Genomic DNA, 17,826 nt, shown 5'->3' on the forward strand with positions numbered 1-17,826 from the left:
TTGGTAACTTGTTATGTTGCCACTTTTTGTAGGATCCCTTTTAGATTTTTACATCATTGAAAAGCTCTGATGGAGTTATATTAGCCTTTTACTATTCTTCCTATCTTTCCTTTGTACTGGGATAATTTGTCTTTAATATTGTCTACTTTAGAAACTGCCAGCTCTCCTGAACTCCTGTGTCCCTTAGATCTTCTTCCCATAGGACCATACCTACCAGTTCTCCGTATTTGTTAAAGTCTGTTTTTTTGAAATTCATTGTCCTTATTCTGCTGGTCTCACTCCTTCCTTTCCTTAGAATCATGAAATCTATCATTTCATGATCATTTTCACCCAAATTTCCTTTAACCTTCAGATTGCCTTCCACCTTTAGGCCTTGTTTACACTTGTGGCAGTGTCTCGGGTACGTATAACTACGTTCCACAGTAAAAAGCAGGCTGTGTCCAGACTGTGTTTTTACCTACACATGGCAGTGAAAAGCTCTGGCAGGAGGGAGAAAGAGGAGAAAGGTTCCAGCAACAGGGAGGCAGCAGGACACTACACTACTAAAAAGAGCAGTGTAGTCATAGGAAACTCTGCTTGGCGTCTAGAGAGCCATGAATGGTATATATACCATAGGTTTCTGGCATGTCTGTATTCTACTTGCCTAAGCAGTGCCTCATCATCTACACTGCTAATATATACCCATCCTAGCTGGGTGTGCAGTGTCTGTACTCTGCACGCTGCCATAAGCATAAACCTACCCTTAGATTAATTTTGTATCTGCTTACAGTGACAAAAACAAGCCTTTACTGGTTTTGCCTCCATAGTTATTGAACAGCCAACAAAGCTCTGAGAGGGGAAACTAGACTCTATTCCTATCTGTGCGTCTTCAACAGAATTGTGTACCAAGTTCCTTTCAATTACACCTGTACAAACTCACAGAATATAGTGGGGCTGCATAGGTGTCTCTGAGGGAATAATTTTGGGGATAACGCATAAGAAAGAGAACTCTGGTTAACTCTCTGATTGGAGTTTGCAAGGCTGGTAGGTGAAAAAATCCATACCTTTAATTTTCAAGCTGAGAACAGCTGATATAGAGTCAGAGACATAATATACACAGAACCACAATATGTCATTTCTACAGTTACATTTTCAACCACACTACTAGAACCATTTAGCAGCAAAAAATTCTCATATACCTCATACTACCAGTTTATATACTCACTATCTGGAAAGGGGGACTAAAAACAGGACCAAAAGAAGCAGATCTGGTTCTGAAAGACTGCATAAGTGATGTTCTTCTGTCAAAACAGTATACATGTTTAGCTTTTTTAATCTTTCCTCATAAGTCAATTTCTTCAGCCTCCTGATCATTTCTATTGCTTCCTTATGAATTCCTTTCAGGTTCTTTTGTGCTCCATATGTCAACATCACTCCAATGCATCTTATTTACCTCTTCTTTTCCTACTTCTTTCCTTGTATGTTAAAGAAGAAAAGATGCATGCCAACCCTGGCAACCTCTTCTGACTTCTTCACACTGCATAACACAAAACATTCACTTGCATAGAGTATAAGGCAGAGAAGGAAGGAGACTGAATGCAGAAGAATCAGCAGGGGATGCTCAGCAGCACAACTGTAACTTCCTTGCCTCACCTCTGCTGTTTTGAGGAAAACACGAATGTCTATTCTTGGTCCGCATGCAGCCCTCCTGCTTAAGCAGGAAAAAGACAGACACTAATGTCAGTACTAGAAACACTACAATGGCATAGCTGTAGATGAGCTGCTGTAATGCTGCAGTGTAGACACTACAGTGGCAGAAAGGGTTCTTCCATCACTGTACTGGCCTTAGCCTGGCTTAACTACATCACACGAGCATGAAATTTTTCACAGCCCTGAACAATGTAGTTAAGCCAACCTAACTCTGTAGCGCAGACTAGCCCTAAGTAAAAAATGGAAGCCCAATGCAATCACATGTATTCCATGGCCTTAAGCCAAACTATGCATCTTAGAAGGATATTGTGTGTGTGTGTCTCTCTCTCTCTCTATATATATATATACACACATACACACATACACACACACAGCACCTTTACATTTCATATGTGATTGGGTATTAGCCCTATGAGTGGACCTTGAACCCGAAATAATATCCTTCTTATAAGGATGCATGCTATCAAATGAGTCAATTGCATTACAGAGAAGTGACCATGACTCCAAAATTAAAGTTGCAATAGGGTTTCTGTTTAAAGTCCAATTTCCAAATTTCTCTAAAATCCAAATATGGAGAATCTGATTATCTTGAAAACTGGTATGCCAGTTCAGGACTCAGGGTAAAGCAAAGTTAAGAGCTGTGAGGACAAGAGATGCCTCTATACAAGCTGAAAAAAAAAAAAAAAAAAACATTTAAAAAAAAAATTCAACTTTTTTTTGCGCTGAGGTAGGGGAAAAAGTGGAGAGGAATGTGAAACACATCACTGGGTGCTCACAGTGAGATCTCCTGTCTAGAGCCAAGAATTTTAAAACCTAAAAGAAAGAAGTTTTTTCTTGGCTCTGCTGGGTAGGAAGCAGAGCCGTAGCTATGAAGCCCAGAGTAGCGTACACATTTGAGAGAAAGCTGGGATGCCTGATACCACCCACCACTCTCTCCATGTCTTCCTCCTGTACAGCCCAGATCAACCTCCATAAGCCTTATCCTGGAAAGTGTGGGCAGACTGGCTCAGAAGCAGGAAGTTCCAGCCCCCAGCTCCAAATCATACTGGTTTTCCAATCACCAGGTGGTCCTCAAGCCCTTGGGATCCTCAACCTTATGTATGTAGGCTCCCCAGCACGCCCTATCCTCTACAGCTGATTATATACCTATAATGGGTTCACTGTTAATCAATCAAGCTAAGTTTCCAGCTAAGTTTGCTTTTTAGTTAACCACATCATCCCTTGAACAACATCTATGGAAAGCTATGCTGTTGGTTAAAAGGAAAATATACAGAACACAGCAGCTGCCTAAGTTATCGAAATATAGGACTGAAAGAAGAGAATTTTAAAGTTTAAGTCAGTAAAAATATAATGCTTCATTATGATATGAATAGGGTAAGCAATCAAGAATTTCGGAATAAGTGCTCACTCATAAATTTGCACAAAACAAACTGTGAATTAAAACCTATTTAGTTATGTCAGTGTAAGTGTGTGTGCAGACCAGACCTTAAATCAAGATGTATTTGCTGAGAAAAAGGCAGTTCAGTGCTTGCTGGAAAGGGACCGCTGAAAAATATGTAATCATGAACATTCAGAGTTAGAATGCAACTGTGATAGAAACTGCTCCTTAATTCATGTACATGAGAGGGGGAAAAAAATGAATTATGAGAGCTATGAAGGATATTTAAACTTTATATTTTTCCTTTGGCCACTTCACTGTTTTTTAGAAAAAGAAAATCCCACAGACCATTTGAGCCCCCAAGAGAACCTTGTATATATTATCAAGATATCAAAACCTTTACCCAATTTGCAATTATTTGTTAAATCCTAATACAAAAAGAAATGTTATAACACAGTATTGATCGAAGTTCAAATTAAATCCACTGATAAGCTCTGAAGAGTAATCAAAACTCAAAAAAAGTATATTTCACATACACAGTTTAGTTGTATCCAGAGCTCTAAAATATTTAACTGTGACACTACTTTTTGAAAGAAATGACTCAGTTTGATTGTTGATTAATTTACTGTCTCACATTAGAGTTCTGGATTTCTTAAAATAAAAGATAAAATCTTACTCCCCATTTTAATTTGATTAATGTACATCAATCATGAATATGGATTTGCAGACTGATGCATTCTTTTTGTCAATTAACCACAACAGATAAGAGTTACCAGTGTAACTATAGTACCATCAAAAGATATTCACTGAATGTGCTTACTGAGCAGATAGCTCAACTGCTTTTTATAATCAATATATTAGGATGAAAATAAAAAATGAAAATAAGCTGCACTTAATATTTGTAGTAACGTCTCATGTTGTTGCAGACATACAGTGGCAGTTAACTTGTCAATGTATGATTACTTAAATCTATTTTATGAAGCTTATTTAGAAACTTTATATTTAGGCAGCACTTTACATTTTTAAATTTTAAATATTATACTTATTCAGAATTGGTGGTGACTTTAGAAGTGATAGGATAGAAGCTTGGTGAGAATTTTCCTGATATTTGAAGTCCAGCTACCACAACACCAGGTCATCCATTCCCTACCAATATCAGTTCTGTATCAGTAGTTACATACATTTTAAAAAATGCCATTCCTAATTATTAGCTTCCTAAGCTAGCCTTTCATCATCAGTTTACGCTTTGGATGCAGCAAGTGAGTTAATATGACTCGCCACTTCCAATAATTAATAATAATAATTCAGGTTAATATGGCAACTAAGTTGAGTAAAATTCTACTTAAAGATGAATACATTTCAAAATGCATAATATGCATAAAAATATTCAAAACCAGATTGGCGTTACCTGAAGGCTCCATAAAGTGGTCTGTACCAGCAGACAAATGAACAAGGAGTAAAAAGCAAGAACCAGAGGATACTCAATCCAAAATCAACCCCTCGTGCAGGATCAACACAAAACCAGGCCAAACATCCAAAGATATTTAGAAACAGTGTCACTGCATGGACTGTAGAACAAAAAAATAGTTTGCATTAACCTGAGTTTATGCAACAAATATTTCAATTGTTGACGTATTACCTAAATAAATGTAAAAGCTTTAAACAAAATACATCACATCACTCTTATATCAACATCCTATCTCTGTAATAGACTAGTCTGCTAGTGTCATACAACTGTCTGAAGTAATGATGAAGCTCCCAGTGTAGTTAAGCTTTGAACAAGTACATTCAAGATTTTTAGAAAAAATAATATGTAGTATAGAGTTGGGGGTGGGGGGATTTCAAGTTTTCACAAAAATGAGGCACTGTATATCAGGATTTCCAGCAAGTACTGATTTATAGCATCAAAGAGTTAAATAGATAAAGTTCTCTCAGCTGCAGTTGCTGACACATCTGCTACAGTAATTACTGGATACAAATCTTTGCAAATACCTTCTTATATACCGTTTAATTATTTTCTCTGAAAGTCAGACCAGTAAATATGTACAAGAACATGATGCTACCCTATTATTAGATATACAGAAGGTCTGCACTGTTCATGTCTTTTTAAAAAGCTTCTTAAAGTATACAAAGTAGTCTGTATTTAGCAAGTGAAATTCTCATTTGAAAAGAAAATTACAAATCATAAATCCTTTTAACGCAAATGTTATGCTATCTCTCAAATGAAATATAGCAAATTAGTATCCTAACACAAAAAGTATTTCACACTGAAACAAAAACTGAGAACTAATTCTATAAAAGCATAAATTCATATTGTATGTTCTAATATTTCTTATAACAACAAGAAATCTGTCACCTTATTAATACTCAGAACTATAGCTCCCAGTCTCCTGTTTTAGTTAGTACATGCCAGTGGCCTAACAAGTAAGAGATATCAAAACAGATATTAGAGGTTAGCTTTTTTCTAAGGTTTGTTAAAGAATTTAAACCAACATTATAACCCAAGAATTAATTAAAATGTATTTAGATTTTTCAGGTCAGAGAAGGCACAGCAGAAGCAAGACACACTGGAACTCTTACTCTCCAGGTGGTCTGAGGATAAGAACATTAGAGTCCGTGTTATCAGCCTCCAGAGGGTAGATGAAGACACGTCCATGCCTCTCTTTTCAGCACTCCCCAGTGGCCAAATCAGGAACAATTTTGCCAACACAAGGGAGACACTGGCCTTGGGGACACAGGGCAAAGTGCAGTAATTATGACTGTGTGAGATGGGAGAGACATCAAGCAATCTATCTCTAACTGAGAGCTAATTTGGGGTGACTACTAAATTTAAGCTCTGGATAGTAGTTTTAAGCACCTTTCACCCTATTTACTCCTTCAAATCCAGACCTGGTAAGCAGTTACCGAAAGATCACCACCACCTTCCAAAGCAACATAATCTAACCCCTCCACCTCCACCCCGAAAAAAGCCACTCTTATCCCCAAATAAGAGCGTCTACACTGGGAGTTATATCGGTATAACTACTGCAGTTAAAATTCAGAGTTTAGTTTAGAGTTAGAGTCTACTGGTATAACTTTTCCATGTAGATATGCTCTTACTGATCTTAGTCTAGTTCTGAGCAGACATGCATCCTCATTGTAATTAATATCTTACAGCCTTGTTAACCCTGAGCTCCCTCTCAAACACTGAAGCCCGTTGGAAGGAAAACTTGCACTGCTGCTGCCTGTGCTACACCTACTTTGTGGATAAACAGATGGTTTCATTTTGCAGAACTACCCATCTGGTATCTCTGATGAAAAGAAATTCATCTACAGCAGTTTTTGTAATAACCTCTGCTTGAACAGTCTAAAATTTACCATTATTATTCTGGAGAAAGAAGGGCCGTTGCCAGAGTACACTATACAAAGAATAAGATTTTCCTTTCTCCCTCAACCCAGTAGGACAGTCTACATCTGTTATTATTAGTACATAAAGAACAGTGCTCAATGCCACTCACTCCTGAAATCACTCTTTAAAATGAGGACTCCTCACTTATACCAAAATCCTAATCTATTTTGTTTTTTAAATGCATTTAAATTTGCCTTGTAATTTTAACAGAGTACCCAAAACCTACTGGTTCAAGGCAAAGCCATAAAACATCCTTAAAAGTAAAGATGGAATGACTGCCTGCTACTTAATTCAGCAAGTGGCAGGGTCCATGAGGGCTGTCAGAGGAGAAGAAAAATGCGTGGAAGGAATTTTCAGATCTTAGAGAGGGGAGTTTTCTTTCCAGGAATTGTTGGTCTTGGTGTCCTCTTTTCTTATTCTACAATAGTGGATTAGGGAAGAGACAGTGAATGCAGCAAACAATATCCTGCATGAGGAGAAGCTACTTTACTGTGCCACTAGCAGGAAATTGGGAAGTAGATAACCCCAGATGATAGTGATATGTAGAAAAAGCAGAGAGCCTACCAGGTTGCCACCCTGGAAATGAATGCTTAAGTATTCACTGCCCATGGACAAGCTTAGGAAGCCTGTTCACACACTGAGAACACAGCCTTGGACTCACATAGCAGCTTCAGCTGTTGCCCCGAGTTATTTTGACCTTCAAAATTCTTCAGAACAAGACTGAGAAACTTAACATCCAACAGATGAAGCCTCTTGTCATGAGGCAGAATAGATTCATTCTGAGAAAAGAATGGATTACTTCAGGTAGAATTCAGTATTCACCTTGTAAATTAATCCTGGAAAATGCTGAAAAACCATCTTTCCACAAAGATGTGCAGGTATGGCAGACAGATTACAAATGTTTACGCTCACCCACTCTCCTGACTGAGCCCACTACAAGAAGGAAGACCCTCTTAATAAAGGGAGCAAACCAGAAAGGCTGTTCTTAGGGCAGAATCTGAATCTACAGGATGAAGTTCTGGTCTTCTTGAATCCTGTCAGAAAGAAGTTTGAAACATCCTGGAGCCAGCAAGACAGGGTAACAACATCCCTGATGTGACACCAGGCCATGAAAATCATCCAGAACATACAATGCTCTCCAGACACGTAACCTCAGCAAAGAAACCATGCTTGAAGAAATGGTGCTGCTCAATTCACATGCGGCCAGCCTCAGATTAAGGTAGTTGGAAGTGCACAAGCCCTTGAGATGGTAGGTGCTGGGTCTCAGCAAGTGTCCACAGAGATGGGGGGGAGGAGAGAAGGGGTTATTAAGTAAGATCATCAGGTCTGAAAACCAGCAGCACTGGGGCCACCATGGAGCAGGCAAAAATAAGATGTTTGTCCAACCTGCCATTCCTTAAGCTCCTAGTCAGAAGAGGGAAATGGCATCCCAAATCCCCTCTCCAACTTTATATAAAGCATCATAAAAGGAGGATACAGGAGTTGAACATCCAAGAACACAAACAGGGAAGTCTGGCAAACACCATCAAGATAATCAACACAACAGAGTGTGCCTCAGACTCTGGTAAACATCCTTGAAAACTAAGATCAAGACTCCCTTCTCCCAACACAGTTTGTGACTGAGCCAATCTGCAAGGATGTTATTGTGGCCCACCAGATACAGGCCCTCAGGAAGCCAAGATAGGCTTCCACCCAAATTCTCAGGAAGTATGGCTCTGAAAAATGGGGGTGTGCTAAGAAAATTCCCCTGGTTGTTGACAGAAGCCACCACTGTTCTATTATTTTAGCTTGTAAAAACATGGGAGTTCAGGGAAAGAAAAGCCCTCTAGTTTAGCGAGGCACAACCCAACAGATGAACATAACAGAGACCACTAAATGGAAAGGGAGGATAACAAAGGCCAGAGATACATTCATGCCCATAGAACTAAATCCACACAGGCTGTTAAGTGTACTAGCATCTTTGGAGACTGCTCCTTACAGGGAATGGCCAGAGGTTCTGTACTAACAGACAGGGACTGAAACTAACGAAGCATCTGCAAACAGATATTCAGGACCACATGCAAACAGGGAAGTTTCTTGTAAGGAGTAGAGTAGGACTAGGTCCAGTTTAATCAGGAAACCAAGTTGAGACAGACACCAGAGCACCATGTCCTGTATATTAGCAGTTGGGAGGACTGAGGGTCCCTGAATGAAAATGCCATTGAGTTACAGATAAAGATGGAGGTTGGCAACCAAGTCAATTAAGATCTTCAGAAAACAGCCTGTCACTAAGGAAAGAGCAAGGGTCAAGGTGTTAAACTGAAAGCATCTGTTACTCAGGGCAACATGCAGACAATGACAATAATGCAAAAAGGTGTGCCTCTAAAATCTACCAAACAGAAACAGACACCTGAAAACAGACTGGAGGACTCTTCTGGCCTTAGAAGAGGCTGGGCAGCTACCAAGGAGCTGAACTTATCAGAACTGGGGCTGGCTGCCATTATGTCCAGGGGCCCCTGGACCTTGTGGAGGCAGAGAAGTTCCTGAAGAGCTGGGTAAGCTGTGAAAAAGCACTGCAAGCTGAGGAAGGATGATAAATATCAGAAAACCAGGCAGGCAGATTGCTAAGGCAATGAGTACCCTAAGAGGGGGAGCCCTGTCACTCTCGTGAAGTGTAGACCAAACCACTTAGGCATCCTCCTAAGTAGTATGTGTCACAGAGTCTAATCAAATGGCCAGCCTCAGTTGAAACCCACTACATGGGGTGGGGAGCACTGAGAGCTTGGGCTTCCACCCATTTCCCCTGTCCTTAAGTGGATTACTCAGGTTCCCAGCTTTTGGCCTTACTCTTTTCTCTCCTTTCTTTTTCTCATCCCCTCTTTCTTCCATAGTGTGCCTACAAGACAAAGAAAAGGAATGAGAGGCCAAACTAAGGAAAACACAAGAAAGCCAAGTTAAAGCTTCCATCTTCCAAGGTGAAGAGAAAGCAGGTCTGGTTGAAATTAATATAATCGGAGCAGGTCTTTAGAACGCTGTCTCTTTGCTTCTAGTTATTGACATTATAATGCTGTCTGTTCCTTAATCCACTGTTGTAGGATGGGGGAGAGAAATACAGTGTTGTTATAATTCCCATTTTGTTTTCCCTCCCAGGCTTGAAGTTTGACATTTTTAGAAGTCAACCCCATACATGGCTGGAGTTAGAAACTAATGCTGATACCATTTGAAATACTGAATTCCAAGCTTTCAGACTGGATATGGATCTTAAGCCTATATCATACTTATTAGAGTGACTAGTTTTGCATTTCACATTTTTTTATTTTTTTTAAAGAGTGGTGATCCAGTAATGAATATAACAAGTTGTGGACTTCAAACTAGAGTAATTGTCATGGTTAAGTACTGAAAGCTGACTACTTTTGATTCATACACGGAGTTAACATTAAAAAAGTAAAAAAAGATTACCAAGTACACTGGTGTCCAGATTTGTTCAACCTGGAACCTAGTGGAAAAGTAAGGGGTGCCTGAAATCCACATCTGTGTCTAATAAGGAAAATGCCAGGACACAAACACTACAATTGTGGTGTAAACATACCGTATCCAAACAGCCACAAGCAACTGGAGAAGATGACACTGATCACAGCATAATGTACATTAAGATCTTGTATTACATTTTCCCACTGGTTGCCAGCAAGCTGCTGTGATCAAGACAGAGCAGTATATTTTGAAATAGTGCAGACCAAACACAAAGCCTGCAGAGACTGTGCTCTGAGTACCTCTGGTGTAGACAGGACAGTTTAATGTAGACAATATTCTTTTGTTTATTTACACTATACTAATCATCTTTTTAAGAAGACTATACCAACATTTAATTGTAGGCAAATTATTGTACAAGTATAATGTGAACAATCACAAGGCTATAAACTCTAAATGTGGCTGAGTGAGCACTAAACTGGGAGACCTGAATTCTATTCCTGGCTCTGCCACTGGCCTGCTGGTTGACCAGGGGCAAGCCACTTCACCTCCCTACAGTTTCCCCATCTGTAAAATGGGAATAATGACATTTAGATCCCAATAGATAAAAGGAGGTATTGACGAAAATCACAGCAAAAGAGCTAGGTATTATTACTATATTTAATTTGAAATTTTAGGGGGAAAAAATTTTTTTTTGGTTCAACTTCCACTTATGTATAAAAAACAACAATTAGAATTAAGGCAAACAACAATTAGAGATTAGTTTGAAGATGGCAGTCATGTTTAAAAGGGAAAAATAAAATATACTAGAGCAGGTCTACGCACTAGTTATTTGTATGGTAATCTTTTCATAAATAATATCTAATATTTTAAATTTTTAATGAATTTTAGAAAGATTTCTATTTTACAGTTTTCTATCGCACTTTTCTCCATAATATCTATTTTCATGGAACAATTTTTTTTAAAATGAGGAATCCTGTTAAAAATGTGTATTTAATTTCTAAGAAATAAATCTGTATTCTCTTAACACTGACATTATCCTTAGCCACAAAAAAGATTATTTCATTTCAACATCTGACTTTACACCGGCGATAAATTTTTTTTTTGTGAAATGTAGATGTTGACTAGGTCAAAATAATAAAATGTACAGACTGTTAGGGTTCAGTACTTTTTTACTTACACATCCACAAGTAGTACATAATCTTTACTGTCTTCTGGAATTCTACAGGAATGTCTACAGAAAAATCCTGGTAGAAACAAGGACCCACTGGAAAATTCCCAGGCAGAGGCGGCCAATTATTTTTCCTGCCTGCAAGTCAAAAAAAAACCAATAGTTTATAATACAATTTTATTATTTTCTTCTCTCTGCATATTAGAAAGAGATTTGCCTATTAAATTTGAACTGCTTTGTTCTCAAATTGTCTTACATATAGGATTCCTGCAGACCTATTAATAACTTGAACTAAAAAAAAGAGACTAACAATCTGCACTATGAAGATGTCAAACAGCAGAGCTAACTGAAAATGGAATGCAGCTGAACCAAGGAAAGAACAGGGTCTTCACTGGTCTGTGCAAAAGACTGTACGGGTGACAGAAGGATCTCATGAAACAACAAGAAAAAAGAAAAGTTCCCCAACTACTTCACATAAAAGAAGCAGGTACAAGCAGAACAGAAGCCCTCAAAATTCCCTGGATCTACAACTTAAGTGTACATGCCCCCTTCTGTGGTCCATGCTCAGCAGGGTCCTGTAGAAGGTTGGCAAATGAAAAGCATCCTCCGTACTCATAGCATCAGATTGATTGAGATGGTTGTGGTACCTGGATTTGGTAAACAAGTCCCTGGGTCTTTCTCTCAGACTCCCATTAATTCTAGATCTGTGAACAAAAGGTCCAGTACTTCATGTGGATCTAGCACAGTTTGTGGTCTTACCTTTGCTGAATAAAGCAGGGTGGATGAAAATCAATAATTTGTTGTTTTTCTTTTAAAAGATTTTTTAAATGTAAAACATTTTTTATTTCAATTATATACATTTTTCTTTTTAAAAATAAATTTAAAATTAAATTGAAATTATGACAGCCTATCCAATTTACTATAATCTATTAAAACATTTAAATTAAATAAAAAATAATATTCAAGGAATACATGTCTGCTGTCAAGGTTTTAGTGACAGTAAAACCACTGAACTGGTAGAAGTCACTGATTGGCTAAGTACATGAACCAAATTTCTGCTGATGTGCTAAACCAGCTTTTGACAGCAACAATCCCTTCCATAGGTTCAGAGATAATATTTTCTTCTTTTCAGCAAACTCAACTAGTTCCATCCAATGTCTAGTTCATTAAAATTGGGAGTTGAAAAAGTAGAAAAGCTTGTTTTCCCTTTTCAATCTATGAATAAAAATGGAGGTATGAGAGGCTGAGATCTATTAATTTTAAAAACATGAATGACATGGAGACCAGAAACAATCAAGTCAATCCTTCCTTTTTTGCTTTTGTATCTGGAATATTTAAGGTAGTCTTATTTAACCATTAAAAACTATTTTAAAATACTGTTTTTGTGGATTTTTAATTGAATTCCAATTTCCATCCAAATGCAGCTTGACAAAAACATCACATGTAAAACATTAATCATGTAGTAAATAGGACATGCATCATTCACCATTTTTTAACACAATAAAATGTAAAAATTAAGAATCTGAATAAGTATGTTAAGCTACATAACTGCTTAAATAAATAGGTTTAGAATAGATATAGTGTATCTTCCTGATTATGAAAAAAAGTACCACCAAATTTAGTGTAGAAGCTACAGTTAGTTGCAAATTAACATATTTTAATAGTTATACCAACCAATAACAATCCATCTTTCTTTAGGGAAATAACTAAAAAATGCAAAACAAGATTCAAATCAATGCTTCAGATTAAAGATTCACGTTAGCTGATTTAAATCATGATTCAAATCAATCCACTCGCTAAGTGCACAAGCCTGAAGAAGAGGGGCTTATCAAGTAAAGCAATCTCTCTTGTGGTGCAGTCAAGAAAGCAATACACATCAAAGGCCGACCACTCTAAGGTTTGGAGAACCTTTATGAACTTGTGTGATGAAATGAGGATACTTCTCATCAAAGACATGGCACAGTCATCCTGGATTTCCTGCAAACTGGTCTAGTCATGGGCTAGAGCAACGTTTCTCGCATGCGACCACCAGTGGCTTTGTGTGTGGCCTTGACAGCCTCCCAAGCATAGGTGGAGATTTGAGGGTGAGGGGAGAAGAGGAAGCAATGGCCCCTCCCTGTAGCTCCCAGCTGTTGCTCCTGAATAGCTGTTACCAAGAGCAGTGGGATGCACCACCTCGATGTTTGCTCTGGCACTGGCAGCAGGGATGGGCACCCTGCACCACACAGCCCTCTCGGCGGCTCCAGGCACCACCCCTCGAGACATGAGGCCAGTGAGCACAGTGCTGGAGATGACTCTTATCACTGGAGGCGGCTGTGGTGTTCAGTCGCTGGACTGCTCCCCTGGCAGTTCCCCTCCACCCATACGGTCAGGGCACAGGGAGCCCGGGACTCCGCAGGTGGATTTTTTTTTTTAAATGGTTTTTTCCTCAAAAAGCATTCTATCTAAAGTTAGTTTTAATTAAGATACATTATAACTCAAAGATCTCTCATCATGGGATAGGGATTATAAATTCTAGAAGATACCACCAGAGATGCTTAGCTTTGAAGTTCTCAAACTGTGGATTTGTGTCTCCAGAGACAACATGCTTGTTAACAGCAACAATGTTTTTAAACAAAACACACAACACAACATAATATAATATGAGAAGAGAAACAGACCTCAACCCAACTGTCCCTCTGCAAATGTGTGTATGCAGAGTGAATCCCTTACCTCTCTCTAAAAGTGCAAAGTTTCAAAAAGCTCAATGAATAGAAGATTGTTGGGGACAGAATAGATCTGGATATGGAGAAGTCTGGAGATAAATGTGAGAAGGGAGGGACAGGTAGTAGAAACAAAAGTGAAACTGTTCGAGCAGCATATTCCAGAAATCTTGAGATCTTTCTGAGTGTAGCCTTCATTGATTTGAGATCTACCATACCATTCTCTCACTAGAAGGGAAAACCTATAATGGCAGCAGGCTGTAAAAGAGACCCAGTTTGGGAATATTTGAATGAAAGTTCCTCTACCTGTGGGTCAGACAGGCACGCGTGCAAAATGCAAACAGTGCAACAAAGAAATGCAAGGCCTGGTTGCCCGAATGAAACAACATCATGAGAAGTGTTCCTTCTCAGGAGGAAACTGAGTTGAAGATGATGAAAGGAACATGCAGGATCTTCAGGTTGGTAAACTTTTTTATTTCATAATTCTTTCTTAAGGACTGCCTCTCTTCCTTCTGGACTATTCTTGAATTCTTAAGTTTGAGCAAAAAATATAGTTGTTACTCTATGGTACTGTCATTTTAGATGCAGTTGTGATAAAAAATAAATAGCTGAAATAGGCAGATCTCCCTTTTACCATTTCACCTTTAAAGTAGTACCGAGCGTCAGTGAATGCAATGAGTAATACTAAATGAGCAGTATGATAATTAAATAACTGCATTGACTTATTTTGTTTATGAGAATCCATCCTCAACATACAGGATTCTGAAGACTATCCACCTTCAAGATCACCATCATTTTCTATAGTTTCAGAGTTATCTGCCAATGATAGTGTTTCAGTCACATGATGTATGTCACACAGCCACAGTATATCACCTGTAGCAAAAAGAGAAACAACCAGAGATAAGTTTGTGATAAGAACCAGCAGATTACAAAAAGGTAATGGATGAAAAAATTGTCCGGTTTGTTTATGCAACAAACTCTCCTTTCCATATGATTGAGAAACCACACTTCATTAACACAGTCATTAAGACCAGGATACGATCCACCCAATAGAGCAGATGTTGCAGGCAAATTACTGGGTAAAGCGTATGAAAGAGAAATTGAGCAGCGTGCAAAAGGTCTAGAGGGTAAAATTGTTAACTCGAGTCTTGATGGGTGGAGCGATGTCCACAATGATCCTGTTGTATGTGCTTGTGTGACAACAGAAGAAGGGAATGTCTTCCTTACAGAAACAATTGATACATCAGGAAATGCACACGCACAGAATACTTAAAAGAAGTAGCAGTGAAAGCTATAACAAACTATGGAGAAAAAAATCAAATGTCTAGTATGCAGCTTGGTCACAGACAATGCTGAAAATGTATCCAAGATGAGAAGAAATTACTTAGAAGAGAGTCCCAAGCTAATATCATACGGTTGCCGTGCTCGTTTGATGCACCTCTTAGCCAAAGACTTCAGAATTAAAGGCTAATGTTGTTGAAATTGCAAAATACTTCTGTAACCACCACTTTGCAGCAGTTGCTCTGAAAAAAGTGGGAGGAACCAAGCTAACTCTCCCACAAGATGTGCAATGGAACTCAGTAGTGGACTGTTTTGAGCACTATATCAAGAACTGGTCTAATCTGATAACAGTTTGTGAACAAAATCATGAAAAAATAGATGGTACTGGCACAGCCAAAGTTCTCAACATTGGGCTTAAGAGAAGTGTTGAACACATGCTGAGTACCCTGAAGCCTATTTCTGTAGCCTTGAACAATTTGCAGGTTTTGTTTTATTGCTGACGCTGCTGAAATTTGGAAGAAACTGAGTGAGATCTTAAAAAGAGAAATATGCAATGACAGAGATAAATTACAAACATTAAAAAAAACGAATGGGACAAGTACTATCTCCAGCTCATTTTCTTGCAAATATTTTCAATACTCGACACCAGGCTCAAACCTTAACTGCTGAAGAAGAGGAGCTGGCTATGACATGGACATCCAGCAATCATCCCTCCATCATGGCAACTATAATAAACTTCAGCGTTAAGGGTGAACCATTCAAGAAATATATGTTTGCTGATGATGTTTAAAAGAAAGTCACACCAGTGAACTGGTGGAAATCACTTAAGCACTGGGATTCAGAGACTGTTGAAGTGATAATCTCACTTTTAACAGCAATAGCTTCTTCTGCCGGTGTAGAAAGAATATTTTCTTCCTTTGGACTAATTCATTCCAAACTGAGAAATCATTTGGGACCTGAAAAAGCAGGAAAGCTTGTTTTTCTTTTCCAGATTATGAACAAATCAGAAAATGAAGGTGAAGATGACCGAGGTAGCTGCAGAAGCCAATAATTTAAAGTTTCTCATATTCACCTGGCTCACATAGTTGATTTAATTTTGGGGCTTTTTTTAAATATTTCATTTAACTATTTTAGTTAAACAATTTTAACTAAAACAAACCTGATTTTAAAAAACTTGAATGTTTAACTAAATTCAGCAGAGTCCTGTGGCACCTATAGACTAGCAGACGTATTGGAGAATAAGCTTTCGTGGCATCCAACGAAGTTGGTATTCACCCATGAAAGCTTATGCTCCAATGTGTCTGTTAGTCTATAAGCTGCCACAGGACTTGCTGCTGCTTTTACAGATCCAGACTAACACGGCTACCCTTCTGATACTTAACTAAATTCAAAAATTCATATGCTTGTTTTGTTAAAATATTATATGTTTGCTGTTGAAGAAAAAAATCCTGAATACATAAAGTTGTTGTTTTAGTTAAATAAAACAATTTAAATGTCTGTCTGGTGATGTTCTCCTCCTAATACAGCATGGCAAGAAAATCCTCCAAATATTAATGATTAACCTGTTGAACTGGAGATAGTTCACCTCCCAATGACTTCATAAATATCTGCTTTGATTACCTTTGGTAAAAGAAATAACCAATCATTCATTTTCTGATATAGCTGTAAAATTAATCTGAAAAGTTTTCAAAATAAATCACTTAAAAATGTATAGTGTGTACCTTCTAAAATTGAAACCTACATCTATCTGAGCTGTGAAGAATATGTATTGAGGTTATAACAACCAAAAAGAATGCACATTTATGTAGAGATCCATGATTAAATAGTCTTCCTGCTTTCAGAAGACAGAAAGGAGCAACACTTGGATACAGAAACTACAGAACCCAAACCACCAAAAAAGAAAATCAGCTGTCTGCTGGTGGCTTCCGACTCAGATGATGAAAATGAACATGAGTCGGTCCGCTCTCCTTTGGATCATTATCAAGCAGAACCCATCATCAGCATGGACACATGTTCCCTGGAATGGTGGTTGAAGCATGAAGGTACATATGAATCTTTAGCGCATCTGGCACGTAAATATCTTACAGCGCCAGCTACAACAGTGCCATGTGAACGCCTGTTCTCACTTTTGGGTAACACTGTAAACAAGAAGCGAGCAGCATTATCTCCTGCAAATTGTAACCAAACTTGTTTGTCTGAGCAATTGGCTGAAGTAGGACTGAGTGGACTTACAGGCTCTAAAATTTTACATTGATTTATTTTTGAACATAGGGTCTGTTTTTTGTTTTTTTGTTTTTACATAATTTCACATTTGTAAGTTCAACTTTCATGACAAAGAGATTGCACTAGTGTTGGATCATATTAAAGAAATCACAAATTATTATTATTAAATCATTATTAAAATGTATGTGTATTAAAATCACAAATGAGTTTGATTCCCCATAGTTTAAATTCCAGGGTATTACTAATTAAGAGGTCTCTTGGTTTTTGGTACTGTTTCTCTCCCTCTATGTGTGAAACTTGCAAGCTGCTAATTGTGTTAGTACATTCTAAGACAGAGTCTGTTCTCAAAGCAATTCACAGAGAGAGAGACTCAAAGCAATACTCTAACAACAGAAACAGCACCCAGAGACTCCCCGCCCTTTTGTTGTATTAAAAATTGTGATTAAAATAGAGATAGAGGATGTATGTGGATGGATGCTTGGTGTGGATAATAACTGAATGATCAGGGAGGTGCCAGCCTAAGAATCCAGTGTCCATCGGCTGAAGA

General features: G+C 38.2%; 1 protein-coding gene across 3 annotated transcripts in view; it reads right to left on the minus strand.

Annotated features, from left to right (window-relative positions):
- SCAMP1 (secretory carrier membrane protein 1) overlaps window positions 1-17,826 on the minus strand; it is a 93,511-nt gene that overhangs the window by 27,609 nt on the left and 48,076 nt on the right. For all 3 annotated transcript variants that reach the window (XM_073344152.1, XM_073344151.1, XM_073344153.1), the window contains exons 5-6: window positions 11,083-11,211; window positions 4,476-4,635 (exon numbers count right to left, since the gene is read on the minus strand). In XM_073344152.1, the coding sequence (XP_073200253.1) occupies window positions 4,476-4,635; window positions 11,083-11,211 (289 nt within the window). The remainder of the gene's footprint in view (window positions 1-4,475; window positions 4,636-11,082; window positions 11,212-17,826) is intronic.

The sequence above is a fragment of the Lepidochelys kempii genome, chromosome 5, assembly GCF_965140265.1.
Source record: "Lepidochelys kempii isolate rLepKem1 chromosome 5, rLepKem1.hap2, whole genome shotgun sequence".
NCBI lineage: Eukaryota > Metazoa > Chordata > Testudines > Cheloniidae > Lepidochelys > Lepidochelys kempii.